Source organism: Myotis lucifugus, unplaced genomic scaffold (genome assembly GCF_000147115.1).
Source record: "Myotis lucifugus unplaced genomic scaffold, Myoluc2.0 scaffold_1124, whole genome shotgun sequence".
Lineage (NCBI taxonomy): Eukaryota > Metazoa > Chordata > Mammalia > Chiroptera > Vespertilionidae > Myotis > Myotis lucifugus.
Window position 1 is genome coordinate 24,211 of NW_005872172.1, and position 17,934 is coordinate 42,144.

At 50.3% G+C, this 17,934-nt stretch overlaps 1 protein-coding gene across 1 annotated transcript; it reads right to left on the minus strand.

The window, feature by feature from the left end:
- Positions 1-518: 518 nt before the first annotated feature.
- Positions 519-17,898, minus strand: TCP11 (t-complex 11). Its single transcript, XM_006107350.3, has 9 exons — positions 17,769-17,898; positions 13,206-13,302; positions 8,144-8,264; positions 4,408-4,628; positions 3,328-3,464; positions 2,693-2,898; positions 2,430-2,614; positions 1,601-1,764; positions 519-899 (listed from the first exon to the last, which is right to left on the minus strand). The coding sequence occupies exons 1-9, from the start codon at positions 17,890-17,892 to the stop codon at positions 667-669; spliced, it is 1,488 nt and encodes a 495-aa protein (XP_006107412.1). The 5' UTR covers positions 17,893-17,898; the 3' UTR covers positions 519-666.
- Positions 17,899-17,934: the final 36 nt, after the last annotated feature.

Below are 17,934 nucleotides of genomic sequence, written 5' to 3' on the forward strand. Positions count from 1 at the left end.
CGCTCAGCTAGAGGACAGGGCCAAGGAAAACAGCCCAAGTAGCTCCCTGGCCTCACTGTCCAAGCCTGAACTCTGACACTCAAGACGCCATGAGCTCTGACACCTGTCACCAGTGTGCCTACAGCAGCCAGCACCCACCTTACCCAGGCACTGGGCTCCAGACCCCTCCACAGAAGAGGAAGTGGAAGCTCTACTTATTGACCTCATGTTGCACCACTGGAAACCCTCAGGGAATTAGGCCCTGGAGACAGATTCCTAAGGACTCCTTACAACCACGCCCAATGCTGAGCTCAACTGCACAAAATAAGTTTCTAACTTCCACAGGAGCCATTATACTCACATAGTGGTCATTCTGCAGGATTCTGAGCCCTCAGACAAAACCTGCCTGGTGCCTGGGCTCCCAGCTCGGCTCTTGGCTTTGTAGCTCGCTGGGGGCCAAGGGCACAGGTTCTGGCCATGGCTGCACAGAGTGAGCGTTTGCTTGCAGTTCACAAGTTTATTAATGAATGCGTGGGGCCCGCTGGTGTTTACATGTGTGGTCACTACAGCGCTGGTACTGGCTGCAGGAGGGAGGGAGGCTGCTGATGGGCTAGTCTCTGTGATGTCACCCAGGAAAACAATGGGCTTCTCTCCTGGATCAAGGCGCCAGGGCTCAGGGCTGGTCCATCAGAGGGACTCCACTCCTGTTTTCGGGGCCTGGCCCAGGGGGATGAGGGTTTTCAGGATCTCCGTGTAGTAGGGGCCGAACACCTGCTGATTGTGGTGCGTTAGGTTGACAAACCTTTGGCCCAGTTCTGCCAGCTCTGCCTCAATGAGAGTGAGGCCCCCGGGGAGGTCTAGCAGAGAGCGAGGCACACCGAGAACCAAGCAGCATTTGAGAAACAGGTGGATCCGCTGATCTGTGAGCAGGAAAGACAATGAGAAGGGAAGCGGCAGGCGACGTTCAGGGAGAAGCGGCCCTGCACTCGTCCAAGCTCTAAGTTAACCTCACTAGACATGGAAATCTGTTTTGTTTGGGGAGGGGGACCGGGAGGAGAGCTGCTATATAGCCCTCAAGGGCAAAGCAAGGATTGACAACCAGTGGCTAGTATGTTTTTGACCATTCCAAAGCTTGCTCAGTACCCACCAGTGACTGATGAGGATATGACACGTAGGAGGCGCTCAGGCTGAGCTCTTGGATGGCTGAGGTTAAGAGCAAGGCCAAGCTCAGAGCTCCATTCCCACGTGGGACGGTGGGGGCAGGAGTCCCTGCCAGGGGAGTGGCCGCCAGCCTAGCCAGCAGCGTTGCCTGTGGGCAGGGGTGAACGTCCTGTGTCTAAGACTGCAGACAGAAATGACCAAGAAGGCCAGGGATGGGCTAATAGGGTGGTTGGCGTGTGCCACACCTGGAAGTCATGAATTCCTGGTGCGGATCTTCCTTAGAGCCAGAGTCCGTCTTTCAACTACAAAAGATATATTTTTTCAACCCAACATTTTGAAAAACTAAAGCCTGACACGTGACCTGCCCAGAGATCGCGCCTTTTACCGGCAGGTGGCTCAGCGGCCAACTTCTAAGGGGAGTCTCCCTCAGCCACACGGCCTCCCCACCCGGGACACTCACCGATGACGCTGCGGACACAGTTCTGCGCGTGGGCAATGTCCTGGATCTGTCCCATCAGAGAGGCGATGTTGTCGCTGCTCAGAGGAGCGAGGCCCATGCTCTTGAGGCTTTGGTGGATCTCCTGAGACACCTGCTGGCTCACAGTCAGCATGGCCTCCTCGGGCCTAGAGCACAGGGAGAGGAGGCTGGGAGCCACCGCAGCCTGGCATGGGCCGGAGCCCTGGAGGGGGACTCCCAGACCTCCTCCTGCCCCCACCCAGCCTGGCAGCAGCCCAGCCAATGGGTGGATTCGGTGTCTCGCTCTTATCTCAACACATCGACTATTCTCTACATACAGCACCACCTTCTACTTCTCAGGGAACAAGATAAATTAAAACCAACTCCGACGAGCATTGGGTTCGGCCCTCGGAACACCTCAGTGTCCCTCAGCCTCCCGGCATTTGTCTGTGTGCACGGAGGTCCATTTTAAGACTTTCTTGGACATTTCTCAGGGCTGTCCGGCTCTCACCAGTGACAGTGACCACCCGCCGGCGTGAGGGCCTGCACGCCACGCTACCTGATCCCGTCTCACAAGCCCACTAACCCAGCCCCCCAGCCTCTCAGCCCAGCGGCTCCTGTGCAGCAAACAAGAGGGCGAATCACTTCGCAGCAAACAGCCCCCATGCTACTCCTCTTGGAGGACAGTTCTCAGTTCTGTGTGTCTCTGTCACAAGCCTCAAGTCCAGCTACAGAGAGACCCCAGCGACCTGGGCCATGGGCCTCGCTGTGGCCGTACCCGCCTGTGTCCTCGGACGTGTCATCTCGAAAGACAAAGGTCCGTGCAGCTCACCTGGAATCGAACTCCTCGGTGAGGGCTTGGGTGGTGCGCTTCAGCTTGTCCACGAACTGCGGGGAGCCGAACAGGACGCTGCCACCACAGGAGCTGCTGGCCACCAGCAGGACGGAGGCCAGGACGGTGAGGCGGCGCAGCTGCACCTCCAGCTCCCGCAGCCGTGCCCTGTCCGCCAGCAGCGTCTGAGGATGGGACAGCCCGTGAGGCGGGGCCCTGCCCGAGGTCCCGGCCACAGCTGCGGGGCCGCCCCACAGGCCTACCTCAGGGAACTCCTCGTCGTCATCAGGCTTCCAGAGAAGAAGGTTCAGGAAAGCCTGGGACAGCACCACGGCGGGGCTCAGGGGCTCCGGGCTGGAGGCTGCCTCGCTTGGAGAGGGGCCAGCCCCGCTGGAGGTGGGAGCGTCGGGGACAGGCCTCAGGTCTTCGGCCGCGCGGCTCAGCCACTTGGTCGTGTGGTTCAGGAGGCCTGGGGCGGGGCGGCAGCCTCAGCGGGAGGGTCCGCTCAGGATTCCCCGGCCAGGAGCTAATGCTGATGGGGTGCCTTTCTGTCTTAGATGACTGCTCCCCCCGCACCCCCCACCACCACCACACACACCAGGGAAGAAACTTCTAGAACAGTGATGGTGAACCTATGACACGTGAACTCATTTTTTTGGTTGATTTTTCTTTGTTAAATGGCATTTACATATAGAAAATAAATATAAAAAATATAAGTCTTTGTTTTACTATGGTGGCAAATATCAAAAGATTTCTATATGTGACACAGCACCAGAGTTAAGTTAGGGTTTTTCAAAATACTAACACGCCGAGCTCAAAAGGTTCGCCATCACTGGCCTAGGAGGCAGTGCTGGCTGGCCTTCTAGGCAGCCCCAGGCCGCTCCGCCCACCCGCGCACCTGGTTGCTGGCTGAGGCGCTCCTGGAACTGCGCCCGCTCGTGCAGGATGGAGTGCTCCCGCAGGTGGGGCTGGCGGCTCTGCAGCGTGTAGTTCCTCATGTCCATCTTCATCAGGCCCAGAACCTGGAAGATCCCTCTGAAACATAGAACAGCGTGTTCATGCTCCAAGAGGGTCTCCGGGAGTCAGGGGGCTCTAAACTGACAGCCCTGCCCCCTCATTTACAAAGATGCAGGGGTGAACGTCCCGTGTCTAAGACTGCAGACAGAAATGACCAAGAAGGCCAGGGATGGGCTAATAGGGTGGTTGGCGTGTGCCACACCTGGAAGTCCTTGCTCTAGGACCCAGGCCCAGAGCAAGCGGGCGGCAGCGTGGGAAACAGGTGTCTGGACCTCGAAGCCTCTGAGCCAGACCTCCTCCCACACCCACTCTGCTCTTAAAAAGGGCATCTGTGGAAGACCACACCAGACACTAACCATTCTCTCTGGGAAGTGGGATTATAGGTGATGCTGTTTCTGGGCCAATTACTTTATTTTATTTTATTGATTTGAGAGAGAGAGAGAGGAAGGAATGGGGAGAAAGAAAGAGAGACAGAGACAGAGACAGAGAGAGAGAGACTTGTTCCACTTATTTATGCATCACTGGTTGATTCTTGTATGTGTCCTTACTGGGGATCAAACCCACAACCTTGGAGTATTGGGACGACAATCTAACCAACTGAGCTACCTGGCCAGGGTTGTGGGTCTACTATTTTTTTTTTAATTTTCTGGAGCTATGAAATGGGGATAACCCCTCACCTCTGCCCCTCATACTATGTGAATTGCAACAAGAAAACCTGGGAAAGCAATGTTTGAACTTCTTGGAAGAAAAGACACGAATGTTGCATGGTAGGATGTTATATGGGGCCAGCCCACCTGAGGATCCCCAGAGGGCCCTGCAAGGCCATCTTTGGAAAAGAGAAGCTCATAGGCCAGAGAGAAGGACTCAGGATGGGGTTCGCAGGGAAGAGCAGCTGAGAGGGGCAGCCACTCGGGGTGTGGCCCGGGGGCGGCAGGTTCCAGGGACAGTAGCCAGGCTTCACCTCAGGAGCAGAGCGGAGTCTGTGATGCCGTCTAGCTTCTGCACGGCCTTATCCCGAACCGGCGCGCACAGCAGGGTCATCATGCTGAGGATGCACTTGGAGAGACGGAGGATGTTCAGGTCCCCGTGCTCCGCTTCCCGCTGCAGCAGGTCGTCGGCCAGAGCTTCCTCCACCTCACTTCTTAGGCGGCTCTGGCGTGGCAACAGCAGCGACAGCAAGATCTGCCCAGGAAGAAAGCCCAGGAGGCTGCACTCTGCTCAGAGCCTCACTTTCCTCACGGAAACCCCATTAGCCACACACATCCCAGCCGGTGTCTGCTGTTCAGAGAGGGGGAGAGATTCTCTCTCTCTCAAGGGAATCAAACCCAAAACCTGGGTATGTGCCCTGACTGGGGATCGAACCTGCCATCTCAGCCTACAGGATGGATCGACACTCCAACCAACTGAACCACCCCAGCCGGGGCCCAGGCTGTGTCTTTTAAGGATCAAGAAGTCGAGTCCCTAAATTTCCTAATATTTATCTTTGTTTAAGGACCAATAATAGGCCACGGCTTTAGGAACCAATTACAGCAATAAGATATCATTCTCTAGACAGAATGAGATAAAGAGAGAAACAAGATGAAGGCGTGTGATAAAAAGGAACTCAGGGTGCAACAAATATAAAATACACACCACATGGCGACGAGGCGCTCTTCATTTTAAAAAGCAGGCTTGAGATTTACTTCAAAGAGCAAGGAGGAACTAGGCAAAGGAACTGTCAGGTGTCACCGGAAATAGTCTATTAACTGAAAATGTAAGGTCCCTGTGAGCAGTCTCTGCCTCATCTCCGTGCCTCTTAGCAGACAGAACACAGTGGGGTCGAGGGATGGGGTTCGATGAACGTCCGTTTAATTGAATGGAACACCGTGTTGTCATAACAAGATCCCATGTGCTCAGCTTTGCTGTAAGCTGTGGAAATGGAAGCTGCTCTGTACCCTGTACTTCATGGTGAACTATGCCAGTTTCACTCTGGAGCCCTCAGCGCCTCCCATGTGACAGCGAGAGGAAGAGGTCCCCCTGGTCCGTGCGCTCCCCCGGGCAAGCCTGGCACCCAGCTTCTCTTTGTTCAAATTACTGTCTTGTTTCTTCATCCTGATTAGATGCTGAGTGACACAAAACTGGCATAAGAGAAGTTCTCACTGAAATGGCTGATGCCCATGGCTCTCATGAGCAGCAAGTAGCAAGTACTCCACGTTTTGGATGCCTTAGAACAGGGGTGGGAAACGTCCGGCCCATGGGCTGTATAAGGCCCGAGAAATCATTTGGCCTGGCCCTGCCAAGGCTTTAGGGGTGAGTTAGTTAAGTGTTTGACCAAAGACAGCAGGCTAATTTTTAAGTTGACCATTTTGCATGGCCTGTGAGTGATGTTATAAACATCCAAATGGCCCTGAGCAGGAAAAAGGCTCCCCACCCCTGCCTTAGGCAGGCAGACTGGAGGATGGCTAGTCCCCCGCATCATGCAGCTGCCGTGGGCCCGGTGAAGCTGGCAGAGCTCCAGAGGTGTGCACCTGGCCAGCCAAGTCCTCCCAGGTGAATGGCCGGCGGTGTGCCTCACGGTACCCACCGTGAAAAAGAGGCGCAGCCCTTGCAGGCCTTTGTGTCGAGGCCGCATACAGCACCTCAGGGTTTTGTGGAGGTGGAGGGACTCTGGTGCCAATCTGGTACGCCACGTGACTCATCATAAGTTCCTAGCTGGCACATAACTTCTTCAGTAAAAGGTTCATCTTCACCTCAAGCAAGCCCTGTCCACGGTTCTTCTCCACTGTTCATTCCGGGTGTATAAAAGACACTGCAAAACGGTCCTCCTTCGGAGCATTTGAGATCTTGCTTCCTGGCATGTTGTCAGTTTGGCTCAAGTAAACTCAAACTCTTACAATTAAAAAAACCCTCTACAGTTCTGATTCGACACCCATTTTGAGTCACTCATAGGTTACCAATTTCAAGTGGGAACCAGAGCCCGAGGAGGCTCCGCAGCAAGTCCAGGCAGCTGTACCAGCCACACGACCACTTGGCCTTACCATCCAGCAGGGCTGAGATACGTGAAGTGTCCGTGGCAAGTAAGGGTGCCGTCCAGCGCCTCTGGCCAGCAGGGGCCGCACAGCACAGGTCTCCAGGGGTTTGGAGCACAGCTATGCAGAACTACTTGCCTTTGGAGAAATGGTTCTGGCTGGCTCCTGGGCCTCGTCAGAAAGTAAGCCCTGACCATCGGACATCGGGCAGCCCTGGGGGCTGCGCTCCTCTCATGAGGAGCTCGGTGTTGTCCAACCTGCCCAGCGGTGAGACTGGGTGACGGGGGGTTCAGTGTGTGGAAGCTGAGCAGCCAAAGGAGTGAAATGTGACATTCATCACTTGATTGTCTCTCTGCCCTAAATCCACCCTTGTTTTCTCAGCTCTGAAAGAAATGAAGTCCTTTAAATATTTTTTCTTTACTAGATGGTAAACTTTAAGCATCATCTGTAAAGGGCACTATTAATTAGTTTCTATGCAGCATAACAAATTACCATATACTCAGAGGCTTAATTAAGCATATATAGCCTGGCTGGTATGACTCAGTGGTTGACCCATGAACCAGGATGTCATAGTTAGATTCCTGGTCAGGACACATGCCCGGGTTGTGGGCTCTATCCCCAGTAGGGGGCAGGCAGGAGGCAGCTGATCAGTGATTCTCTTTCGTCACTGATGTTTCTAAACTCTCTCTCCCTCTTCCTTTCTCTCTAAAATTAATAAAAACATATTTTTTTAAAAGAAAAAGCAAGCATATACATTTGTTGTCTCACAGCATCTGTGGGTCAGGGGTCCAGGCACAGTTTATTTACTGGGTCCTCTGTTCAGGGTCTCGCCAGGCTGTAACAAGGTGTCAGCTGGGCTCATTCAAATCGTGGCTGAATTCACTTCCTTACAGCTGTAACCCGAAGGGCCCCAGCTTCTGACTGGCTGCTGGCTGGAGGCTGGTCCTGAGGCACCTGCAGCTCCCTGCCAGGTGGCCTCTCCATAGGCACCTGTTTGTTCTCCCAGGCCCGCAGGAGGACCTCCGTCTGCTGAGAGTCTTCTGCAGTGAGGTGTGACGTCCCACCACCTTTGCCATATTCCACTGGTTAGAGGTAAGTTACAGATCTCGTCCCCATCAAGGAGACAGGACTATTTAAGGATGTGGATCTCGGGGTGGGGTGGGGCAGGTCGCTTTAGGGTGTGCCCATCACATACTAGAAAGACAAGGCAAAAGCCGAGAGCCTTTCTCTCCGAGTAGACTGCTCAGTTGGCAGCTCCTGCAGGAGGCATGGCTGTGCCAGCGCCCGGCTCCCACGGCCTGAGTGGCGTCTCCCAGGCGGGCTCCTGCCGTGCACGGTGCTCAGCAGCACACACAGGCCAGCAACTTCCCCGGCACAGCTGTGCCCTCCCAAGTGGACCCTTGGGTGTCTATGTCAGCCTCGGTGTGGTGGGCTCGCCTTAGAGCTGATTTTCCGGTATTCCTGAGAGTTCCCCTTGCTTCTGACTAGCCCACAGCCCTCATTTCTCCAATGCCCTGTGGTAATTTTTATATTAAAACTCCTTGTTGAAGTGACTGTGCACTTCTGTCTACAGGTTAGATTCTGACTGATTCATGGGCCATGCCAGTTGGAATTTGCTAGCCACTGACATTCGAATGAGCTGGGATGCCTGGGAACTTTACATCTACCAGCGGAAGGCTGGTGACTCACCTCTTTAATTTCTTTCAGAAGTTCAAGAGCACAGCTGAAGTCTGGGGGCGTAGCTGATAGCTGCTCTTTAAGGTGATCCCAAAAGGCATTGTGCATTGCGTCCTTGGCCTGGCCTTCCAGACTGTAAAGGGGTTAAATACAAATTACTTTCTCTGTCCAAAAACTGTCATAAGGTCCTGTCTCCTAAGCCCCACACAGACAGTGTTTGCTGCGATAAAAGACCATTATACTGACAGGGGAAGGCCAAGAACTGCGTGTGGCTTGCAGCAGAGTTGAAGAGCTGGGGTCAGACGTGGATGTCAAGGGCCCAGTGATCCAGAGCCGCCCCCCCTCTGCGGCAGGAAGAACCCTGAGCAGAGGCCAGGTGGAGCTCTGGCCTAGATGACACGGGGCTCGGTTTCTATTTGTGTGCACATACAGCAATGCACTAAAGAGTCTGTCATTGCCCTCTAGTCCTCAGATCCAGGAAAGGATTTTCCCTCTTTGACTGCACATTGCACTGAAATACCCACAGACACTTCCAAATCGGCATCTAAATGGAATTCACTATCTTCCTCCTCCAGACCAGCTCCTCCTCTACCCCAGGCTCAGTGCCACTACCAGGCAGCCAGTCATGGCAGCCAGGAAGATTGGTCCTCTTACCCTTAAAAAAACAGAAGCAAAGGCAGTTCCATTTAGAAAGCATAGTCTTTTCAACAAACAGTGCTGGAACAACGGGACACCCACAGGCAAAAATATGACTCAGACACAGACCTTCTACCTTCCACAAATGGCTCACAGACTAAACAGAAAACTATAAAACTTCTAGACGATAACTAGGAGAACATCTAGGTCACCTTGGGCTTTTCTATGACTTTCAGATACAACACCAAAAGCAAGACCCAAAAAAGGAAAAAATTGGTAAGTTGCACTTCATTAAAATTAAGAACTTCTGCTCTCTGAGAGACACTGTTATGAGAATTAAAAGACAAGCCACAGACAGTCTTTGCTAAGCACACATCTGATAAAGGATTGTTTTCCAAAATATACAATGAACTCCTAAAACTCAACAATAAGAAAACAAACAACCCAATTTTAAAATGAAAAAGATCTGAACCAACACCTCACCAAAGAAGATATGCAGATGGCAAATAAGCCTATGAAAAGATGGTCAGCAACATATGTCATTAGGGAACTGCAAATTAAAATTCAGATGGGATACTGTACACACCTATCAGAAAGTCCAAAACCCAGAACACTGGGGCAGCAGGAGCTCTCAGTCACTGCTGGTGGGGATGAAGATGGTGCCGCCACTCCTGAAGACAATGTGGCAGTTTCTACAAAACCGAGCACACCCTTGCCGTACGATCCAGGCATCATGCTCCTTGGCATTTACTCAAGTGAGCTGAAAACTATGTCCACACAAAAGCCTGCAAATGGAGGTCGATAGAGCTTTATTCATAATCGCCAAAGCTTGGAAGCAACCACAATGCCATTCTATAGGTGAGTGGGTAAATGGAAGGTTATTCAGTGCTGAAGAGGAATGAGCTCTCAAGACCCCCAAAGACACAGAGAGGCCTTACATGCGCACTGCCGAGTGAGAGAAGCCAATCTGAGAAGGCCACCTACTGGATGAGTCCAAATACAGGACCTTCTGGAAGCCGATGGAGACAGCATACAGATCGCTGGTTGCCAAGGATTTGGGGGGCGGCGGTGGGGCGGGGCGGGGGGGAGAGGGGAGGTGAGGAAGGATGAAGAGGTGGAGCTCAGTGGAATTTTAGGGCAGTGAAATTACTATGTATGATACAGTAATAGTGGATACACATCATTATACATTTTCAAAACCCATAGTATATACATCTCAAAAAGTGAACCCCAACATAAACTATGGACTTGAGTTAATGTGTTGATACTGGATTGTCCATTGTAACAAATGCACCACACTAATAAAGATGTAAATAATAGGTGAGTAGGTGGGAACTCTCTGTAATTTCTGATCATTTTTCTGTAGAACTAAAACTGCTCTAAAAATATCCTATATAATAAATAGTTAATATGCTAATTAGACTGAACAGCAGAACAACTGTCCGGACAACCTTCCAGATGAAGCCGGGGCTGCGAGGGCCAAGGCAGTTGGGGCTATGAGGGCCGAGCCCCTTGCACGAATTTCGTGCATCGGGCCTCTAGTTAATTAAAAAAACAGAAATGACAGGAATCAATTTTCCTCTGAATGTTTACTTAAATGATGTCTTTGTGCTACAGAGTTAGACTAACAGAAAAAGAACTATTTGAAAATTCTGAGGCTGAACCTCATCATTTCCAAATAGGTACTGGTTGTCTTGAATTAAACATCTGCCCTTTAAAAAAAGCACAGCAGTGATGCATGCTCCTTGTAAAAAGGAAAAAAGGCAACACAAAGATGAACAGACAAGTCAAAGTTCCTCTCCCTACTCACAAATCTCAGCCATCAGAGGTAACCAACTATCATCTGTCCCCCGGCCCAGTGTGCGCTGGAATTGTGCTGAGCTCTTTCCTCTTCATCCTATTTATTCAATCCTCCTCTGAGTCCATACATTTTGCTTCTTGAATGTCTCTGGAGTTCATCCCTGCCTACCATCATCTCTTACTTGGACCACCGTCATAGTCTATTCACGGATCCTCCTGCCTGTCTTGTCTCTTTTTAATCTGTTCTCCACCAGTTCATTCTAAAACCAGTGATTTTCCTAAGATGCAATTCTGATCATGATGTCATGCTCACTTACAGCCCTTTAAGGGCTTCCCATCACCAGCAGCATAAATGGCTTATACTGTATGCACCTCCTGATACTGCTCTGCCTCCCTTTCCAATTTACCTCCTCCTGTGTCTCAGTGCCTTGTGTGCAACCATACCAAGCCCTTGGAAAGCACCTTGTATACCACCACTCTGTGCCTCCAACATGTTGCTTCCTGTACCTGGAGCAGTCGACAGCACCTGGAAAGCACCTATTCATCTTCAGAGACTCAACTCAAGTCTTCAAGGCGAAATCTCCCTCCAGGGCACACCTCTCTGATCCTCCGGGGGCAGCTGATCGAGCTCATTAAGCTCCATACACACAACTTATCCGTCATTTTCTGCTATCAGCTGTCTTCCCTACGAAAGTTCTTGGCAGCAAAGACAGTGCCTGGCTCACCTACAGCTCCAGCTCTAGTTGTATCTCGCCCCAGCGCTCAGCATTCTGCCCACCACATAGTACGGACTCAACAATGTCTGATGAATGATGCCTAAACATGGGATTTCTTTAGGAACCCACAGCATCGGATGAGCCCACAGGAAAGCCAATTGCCAATAATGAGTAACCTCAAACTGTTTCCTCCGCCTCTGCCGGCCCTGCTCCTTGGCCACGGCCCCCAGCAGACCTCCGCTCCCCTGTTCCATTTTCCTCCCCTCCTGCCACATCTAAGTGGCGAGAGAGGTGGTAGGTCTGGATTTGGGTGAAAACCTGTCCCAGAGGAGCTGGGCGAGGTGTGGACACCTGCTGGCACCGGGCAGGGGGCAGTCAGAGCATGAAGACCAGGGCAGCAGCTTGGGACAGAGAAGGGCACCTTAGTAACAGGTTCCCGGAGTTGTGAATACAAAAGCATGTAAGGCAGCCGGCCAACCTCTGCCATGATTTACCTGGTTATTGGTGGGAATCAGAACTGTTTAAAAAATGTAAAATCTGACGTGACTTTACTCACTTAACTGCCAGTGAGCAGCAGAGCCCTGCGCTTCCTCCTTACTGAGTGCTTCTCACTGCGATGTCAATAGGACTAAGAGGACTCAGAACAAAGCTGGAGGGGGAGGAGGACTATTTATCAACAGGGTTATGAGTCTCATTCACAAATTAAGCTGATCATGAAGCCAGAAAAAAACAGGTGAAAGTGCCACTATTAGAAAATTAATCTTTTTATCTGTGGCTTCTCATCTGTTCTCACTCAAAAGAGTAAGTGATAGGAGCTGGTGTAGGCAGCTGATAAAATGACCCTAAAGATCTGTATTTCCTGGTATTCACACCGTGGTGTACTCTTTCCCTAGAGTGTGGGCTGGGTTTAGGGACTCCCCTCTAGGGAACAGAAGTAGCAGAGCCGGCCGTTCTGTCTTGGGCGGCGACTGCCACACTCTCATTCTCCCAGTGAGGGAAGCCAGCTGCCCTGTGGGGAGGTCTAGGTGGCGAGGGGCTGAGGGATGCCCCCGCCAGCAGGCAACAGGCTGACGGCACAGTTAAGCCATTGCCCAGGTTCCAACCCACAGAAACTGAGAGACAGTGAGCACTGTTTTAGCTGCAGCCATGGCTGGCGATTCCAGGCTGCTTCCTCCGTAGCTGTCAGAGGTCTGACATCCACGTATTTCTATTGGATTATTAACTGAGGTCCCAGAGTGAACAGCTGACAATAGTAATTGCTTTCATTTACTCACTGGTTCAACAAAATTTGCTTCTTGACCCCCTGATACCACCAGTTATAACTGATCACACTTCTGTTTCATTATCTTAAGGCTGCACCAGGCCTCTATCCTATATAGTAAAAGGGTAATATGCAAACTGACCCTAACAGCAGAATGACTGGGAATGACTGGTCACTATCACACACAGACCACCAGGGGTCAGATGGTTAATGCAGGAGCTGCCCCCTGGTGGTCAGTGCACTCCCACAGGGGGAGCTCTGGTCAGCCACAAGCCAGGCTGACGGCTGCCAGCACAGCGGTGGTGGCAGGAGCCTCTTCCGCCTCCTCAGCAGTGGTAAGGAGTCCGACTGCAGCTTAGGCCTGCTCCCCGCTGGCAAGTGGACATCCCCCGAGGGCTCCAGGGCTGCCAGAGGGATGTCTGATTGCTAGGTTAGGTCCATTCCCCTGGGGAGCGGGTCTAAGCCAGCAGGTGGACATCCCCCGAGGGGTCCCAGACTGTGAGAGGGCAATGGCCAGGCTGAGGCCCGCCCCCCCCCCCACAAATTTTTGTGCACTGGGCCTCTAGTCATTAAATAAGAATGCTTCCCATCTGGCAAGCAGCCCATTAGTGCTAACACCTACCCCAGGACCAGTAGGAAGGGAAACAAGAGGAGCCTGTACCTGCTTGGAGGTAAAACCTTCTCTTCCCTGTGGGAATCATGATCCATCCCAATCCTGCAGCTCAGCTCGGGAACATCGTTAACTGGCTCTGTCAGACCTGTGGCAGAGAGAACTCGTGGTGGGCAATGGGCACCCACACAAGTCTGGTGTCTAGTTATTCACACTCACTAGACTGAGGAGGCCCCACGTTTGGATTCGAACTGATCTTACACAAACTCGTTCAATTGTTCTAGTCTTTTATGTTTTCTGAACGCCAGGCCCCATGGGGGTAAGAGAGGACCAAAGAAGTTATTTTATAAAAAACAGCAAGTGAAACTGATTATGACCTTTCTCCTACAAAGTAACAAGTGGCAAAGAAACAATTTATTTGCAAAGATATAAACGTATATTATGATTCCATACTTCTCTTTCTGCTTCTGATAAAGTTAAATTCCCCACATGATGGTACTCAAGGGGCCCACATCACCTGGTCTTCTAAAGCAGTAGCTCCCATATTTTAGTATGTCACAGACTAATAAAATTTCCAAAAAGACTTTGACAACTTGCCAGCTTTCTGTTTAGCCGTCTATGCCCAGAGAAACAAGCAAATGCACAAATAAAACTCCACTCTGCCACCACTGAAACCATCATTTACAGACGAAAGCCCAGGGTAGCCTCTAAAAGAACAGACAGGGAATCCTGCCAGAGTAAAGAGCAGTCCTGTAAGTGGAATCAACTTAGCTTTAGGAAGAACTCAGCACAGTAGCTTTATTTCGTTTCACTAAATATTGCTAAGCATTTTTGTCACTAACGTTTGGGAACCACTGTTGTAAGTTGTTAATAAAGACCCAACCAGTAGATTCTCATGAAATAGGCATATATGGTAGTTACACTGGATACTTGGCATCTAAAACAAAGTTTCACACAATAAACCATTTTTCTCACTCTCTTTCAATGAAGCGTCATTTGTTCACAGGAAAGTATTTGGCTCCTAGATGTGCAGGGGATACTGAGGAACTAAGACTGGCCATGACTTGGTAATTGTTGAAGCTGGTGATGATGAAATGGGGATTTATTATTCTAGCCTCTCTACTTTTGTAAATGTTTTTGAGTTTTCCATTTATAAAAAGCTTTAATGGCCCTAGCCTGTTTGGTTCAGTGGATAGAACATTGGCCTGTGGACTAAAGGGTCCCAGGTTCGATTCCGGTCAAGGGCACATGCCTGAATTGCGGGCTCAACCCCAATAGGGGGCGTGCAAGAGGCAGCCCATCAATGATTCTCTCTCATCATTGATGTTTCTATCCTTCTCTCCTTCTCCCTTCTCTGAAATCAATAAAAATATATTTTAAAAAAAGATTTCATGATGCAAAAAGTTATTGTAGAAAAGAGGTTACATAGGTGAATGCCTTTGTTCTTAGAAGATACATGATGAAGTTTTTAGAGGTACATGACTTATTTTCCATGAGAAAAAATATAGAGCGTGCGCACAGGCAATGTGGCAGAAATGCTAACCGTGTGGGCATCACTATGTTCTTTTTAACTTTCCAACAAATTTAAAATATTTCAAAGTGAAAAGTTAAGGGGTGCATATATCCTTTCTGATTGGTGATTTGGGTTTCTTGGGATATATTCCTAGAAGTGGGATCTCTGGGTCAAATGGGAGTTCCATTTTTAATTTTTTGAGCAAACTCCATGCTGTTTTCCACAGAGGCTGTACCAATCTGCATTCCCACCAGCAGTGTACTTTTCTCCACAATCTCACCAATACTTGTCATTTGTGGATTTGTTGATGACAGCCATTCTGACAGGTGTAAGATGATACCTCATTGTCATTTTAATTTGCATCTCTCAGATCAGCGGTGCTCAACCTGTGGGTCTCGACCCCTTTGGCGGTCGAACGACCCTTTCACAGGGGTCGCCTAAGACCATCCTGCATATCAGATATTTACATTATGATTCATAACAGTAGCAACATTACAGTTATGAAGTAGCAACAAAAATAATTTTATGGTTGGGTCACAACATGAGGAACTGTATTTAAAGGGCCAGAAGGTTGAGAACCACTGTCTTAGATGATTAGTGACTTTGAGCATTTTTTCATATGTCTCTTGGCCATTTGTATGTACAGTTTGGAGAAGTGTCTATTTAGGTTCTTTGCCCATTTTTCAATTGGATTGTTGGTCATTCCTTTGTTAAGTTGTATGAGTTCCTATATACTTTGAAATTAATCCCTATTGGATGTATCATTGGGAAATATATTCTCCCATGCGGTGGGCTCTCTTTTCACTTTGTTGATCGTTTCTTTTGCTGTCCATAGCAACACAATTTAAAACAGCTAAGATTTGAAAACAGCCCAAGTGCCCATTGGCAGATGAGTGGATAAAAAAAGCTGTGGTACATTTATTTCTATAATGGAATACTATGCAGCAGTAAAAAAGAAGGAATTCTTACCATTTGCAACAGCGTGGATGGACCTGGAAAGTATTATGCTAAGCAAAATAAGCCAGTCAGAAAAAGATAAATATCACATGATCTCATATAGATAAGTATATATGGAATCTAATGAACAAAATAGATCTGTAGACATAGAAGCATGGAGCAGACTAACGAATTCCAGAGGGAAGGTGGAGTTGGGGGTGGTCGAGGGGAGAGATTAACTGGGGAACTTATATGCATATATGCATAGCCCATGGACACAGACAATAGTGTGGTGAAGGCATGGGAAGGGCAGGTGCAGGGTGGAGGGGAAAAAACAACAAAGGGGACATCTATAATACTTTTAACAATAAAAATAAATTTAAAAAAAAGTTAAGGGGAAAAGGTGATTTACCAAAGTTCCTGCTTAGGTGAATTGAACCTTAAGTGGATAGTTAAAATTCCCTTTGTTTTTCAGCCTCTCTGAAGTCTTTAGTCCCAGCGAAAATGGGCAAACACAGTCAAATATGTAAACTTACCAATAATTCACTAGTTCAAAATGAGAATTAAGAGAACATCTTCAGCAATCGAGCTATAGCAGCTTACTGAAGGACTGAGGGAAATACACACAGGCACACTTTCCAACGACAACAAATGCAAGTTCATTACTCTGACCAGACTGGATGCTCCCTACAGCACATGCAACTCCAACAGCCGCTCAGGAAGGAGGTCTCACAGAGGAAGCAGAGGCAAAGTGCAACTAAGACAGGTTTTTTTAATTCCTGATCCCAGGGACAAAGACATTTTTGAGATAATATAACTAACTAACTCAACCAAGTCAACCTAGTATATACAATTTCAAATTTATTTTTTTTAAAGAGGAATTTGATTATTTTACTGAGAGTTGATTTTCAACTCTGGATTCATTAAAAAAGCCACCTCAAGAACTTAAATTGCTTAAATTGTATTTACCAAAAAACCCACTTTGACTCCACATTTCAAATCTGGATTCCAAAGCACCCAATTTGCCGCTTTAGTGCCAGTCTCTTAACCAGCAGCGACCCCATGTGGCTACAGGAGAAACAAACGTAATTCAAGTAGCAGGGCCTTGAAGTAATTTTTCTCACTTCAATCTTCAAGAATTTAACTCATGCCCTAGCTGGTTTGGCTCAGTGCATAGAACATCAGCCTGTGGACCAAAGGGGTCTGAGTTCGATTCCCGTCAAGGGCAGCATGCTTTGGTTGCAGACTTCTCCCGGGCACAGCCCCTGGTTGGGGCGCGTACAGGAGGCAACCAATCCATGTGTTTCTCCCACATCGATGTTTCTGTCTTTCCCTCTATCTTCCACTCTTTCTAAAAATAAACGGAAAAATATCCTCGGGTGAGGATTAACCAAAAAAAAAAAGAATTTAACTCATGTTGCTGGATGTGGACAGGTCTGCCGATGGGTGACTAGGTACACTCTGCAGATGGTTATAGGGGAAATGCAGGCTGGGTCCCAGTGAGATTGGACCCAGCAAAGCGACCTTGTGCTCCAACAGGAACATCTACAGTGTGAGGGGCGTGGGAGCCCGGGGCAGTTGCTTCTGGAGATAATGAAGTGCTGAGAGAACACAATTCCGGCCTGGGATCACTGGGTTCTTTATCATCCTGCCATTTTCCACCTACAAACTGAAAATACAAGAACAACAAAGATGGCTTGGAACCGACGGGGCCTGAGGATGGAGCCTCGGACAGGACGCCGGGCGGCTCTGCGGGGAGGGCCCAGCAGGGACTGCTCGCTCTCCGGGGACATTCGGTGCCGCCCGGTCCCAGGCGCCGCCGCCTCCCGGGCCCTTCCCGGCCTCCCTGCCGCCCCCGCGCAGCTCCCGCTCAGGAGGCCGCCTGGTCCGCTGGTCGCAGCACAGTCACCTGCAACACTCCTGTCTCTCAAGAGAGAAGAGGAGCGACCCGAACGGACTCGGCCCCCGTCCTGCCCGATTCACATCCTCAGCCCGAGGCGCTTCCCTTTGGGGCCTTGCGGTCCCCAGGCCTCGAGGTGCGGAGGGAGGACGAGCCAACCCGGGGGCGGTGCCCAGGGCTGCGCTGCGGGCCCTCAGCGCCCCCCCCCGACCGGACACTAAGCACCCGAGGGGCGCGGGGCGCGGGGCCCCGGGCCGGGACCTACAGGGAGGCTGCTCCTCGGGGCTGCTGTTGTCCTGCCGGGCGGGCCCCGGGGCTCCGGGCTTGAAGGAGCAGCTCTCTGCGCCGCTCGGGTCCTGCAGGGGCACGTTCTTCTCCACCGCCTGCATTTTGCTGATGGAACCTGGGGACCTGGGGGGGGGGGGGGGGGG

Coding starts and splice junctions, on each gene's coding strand:
- TCP11 (XM_006107350.3), bottom strand. CDS start 17,892: ATGCAGGCGGTGGAGAAGAACGTGCCCCTGCAGGACCCGAGCGGCGCA. Junction 13,303..17,768: donor CCCCGAGGAGCAGCCTCCCT/GTAGGTCCCGGC, acceptor TCTCTGCCACAG/GTCTGACAGAGCCAGTTAAC. Junction 900..1,600: donor CTGTGTCCGCAGCGTCATCG/GTGAGTGTCCCG, acceptor TCCTGCTCACAG/ATCAGCGGATCCACCTGTTT.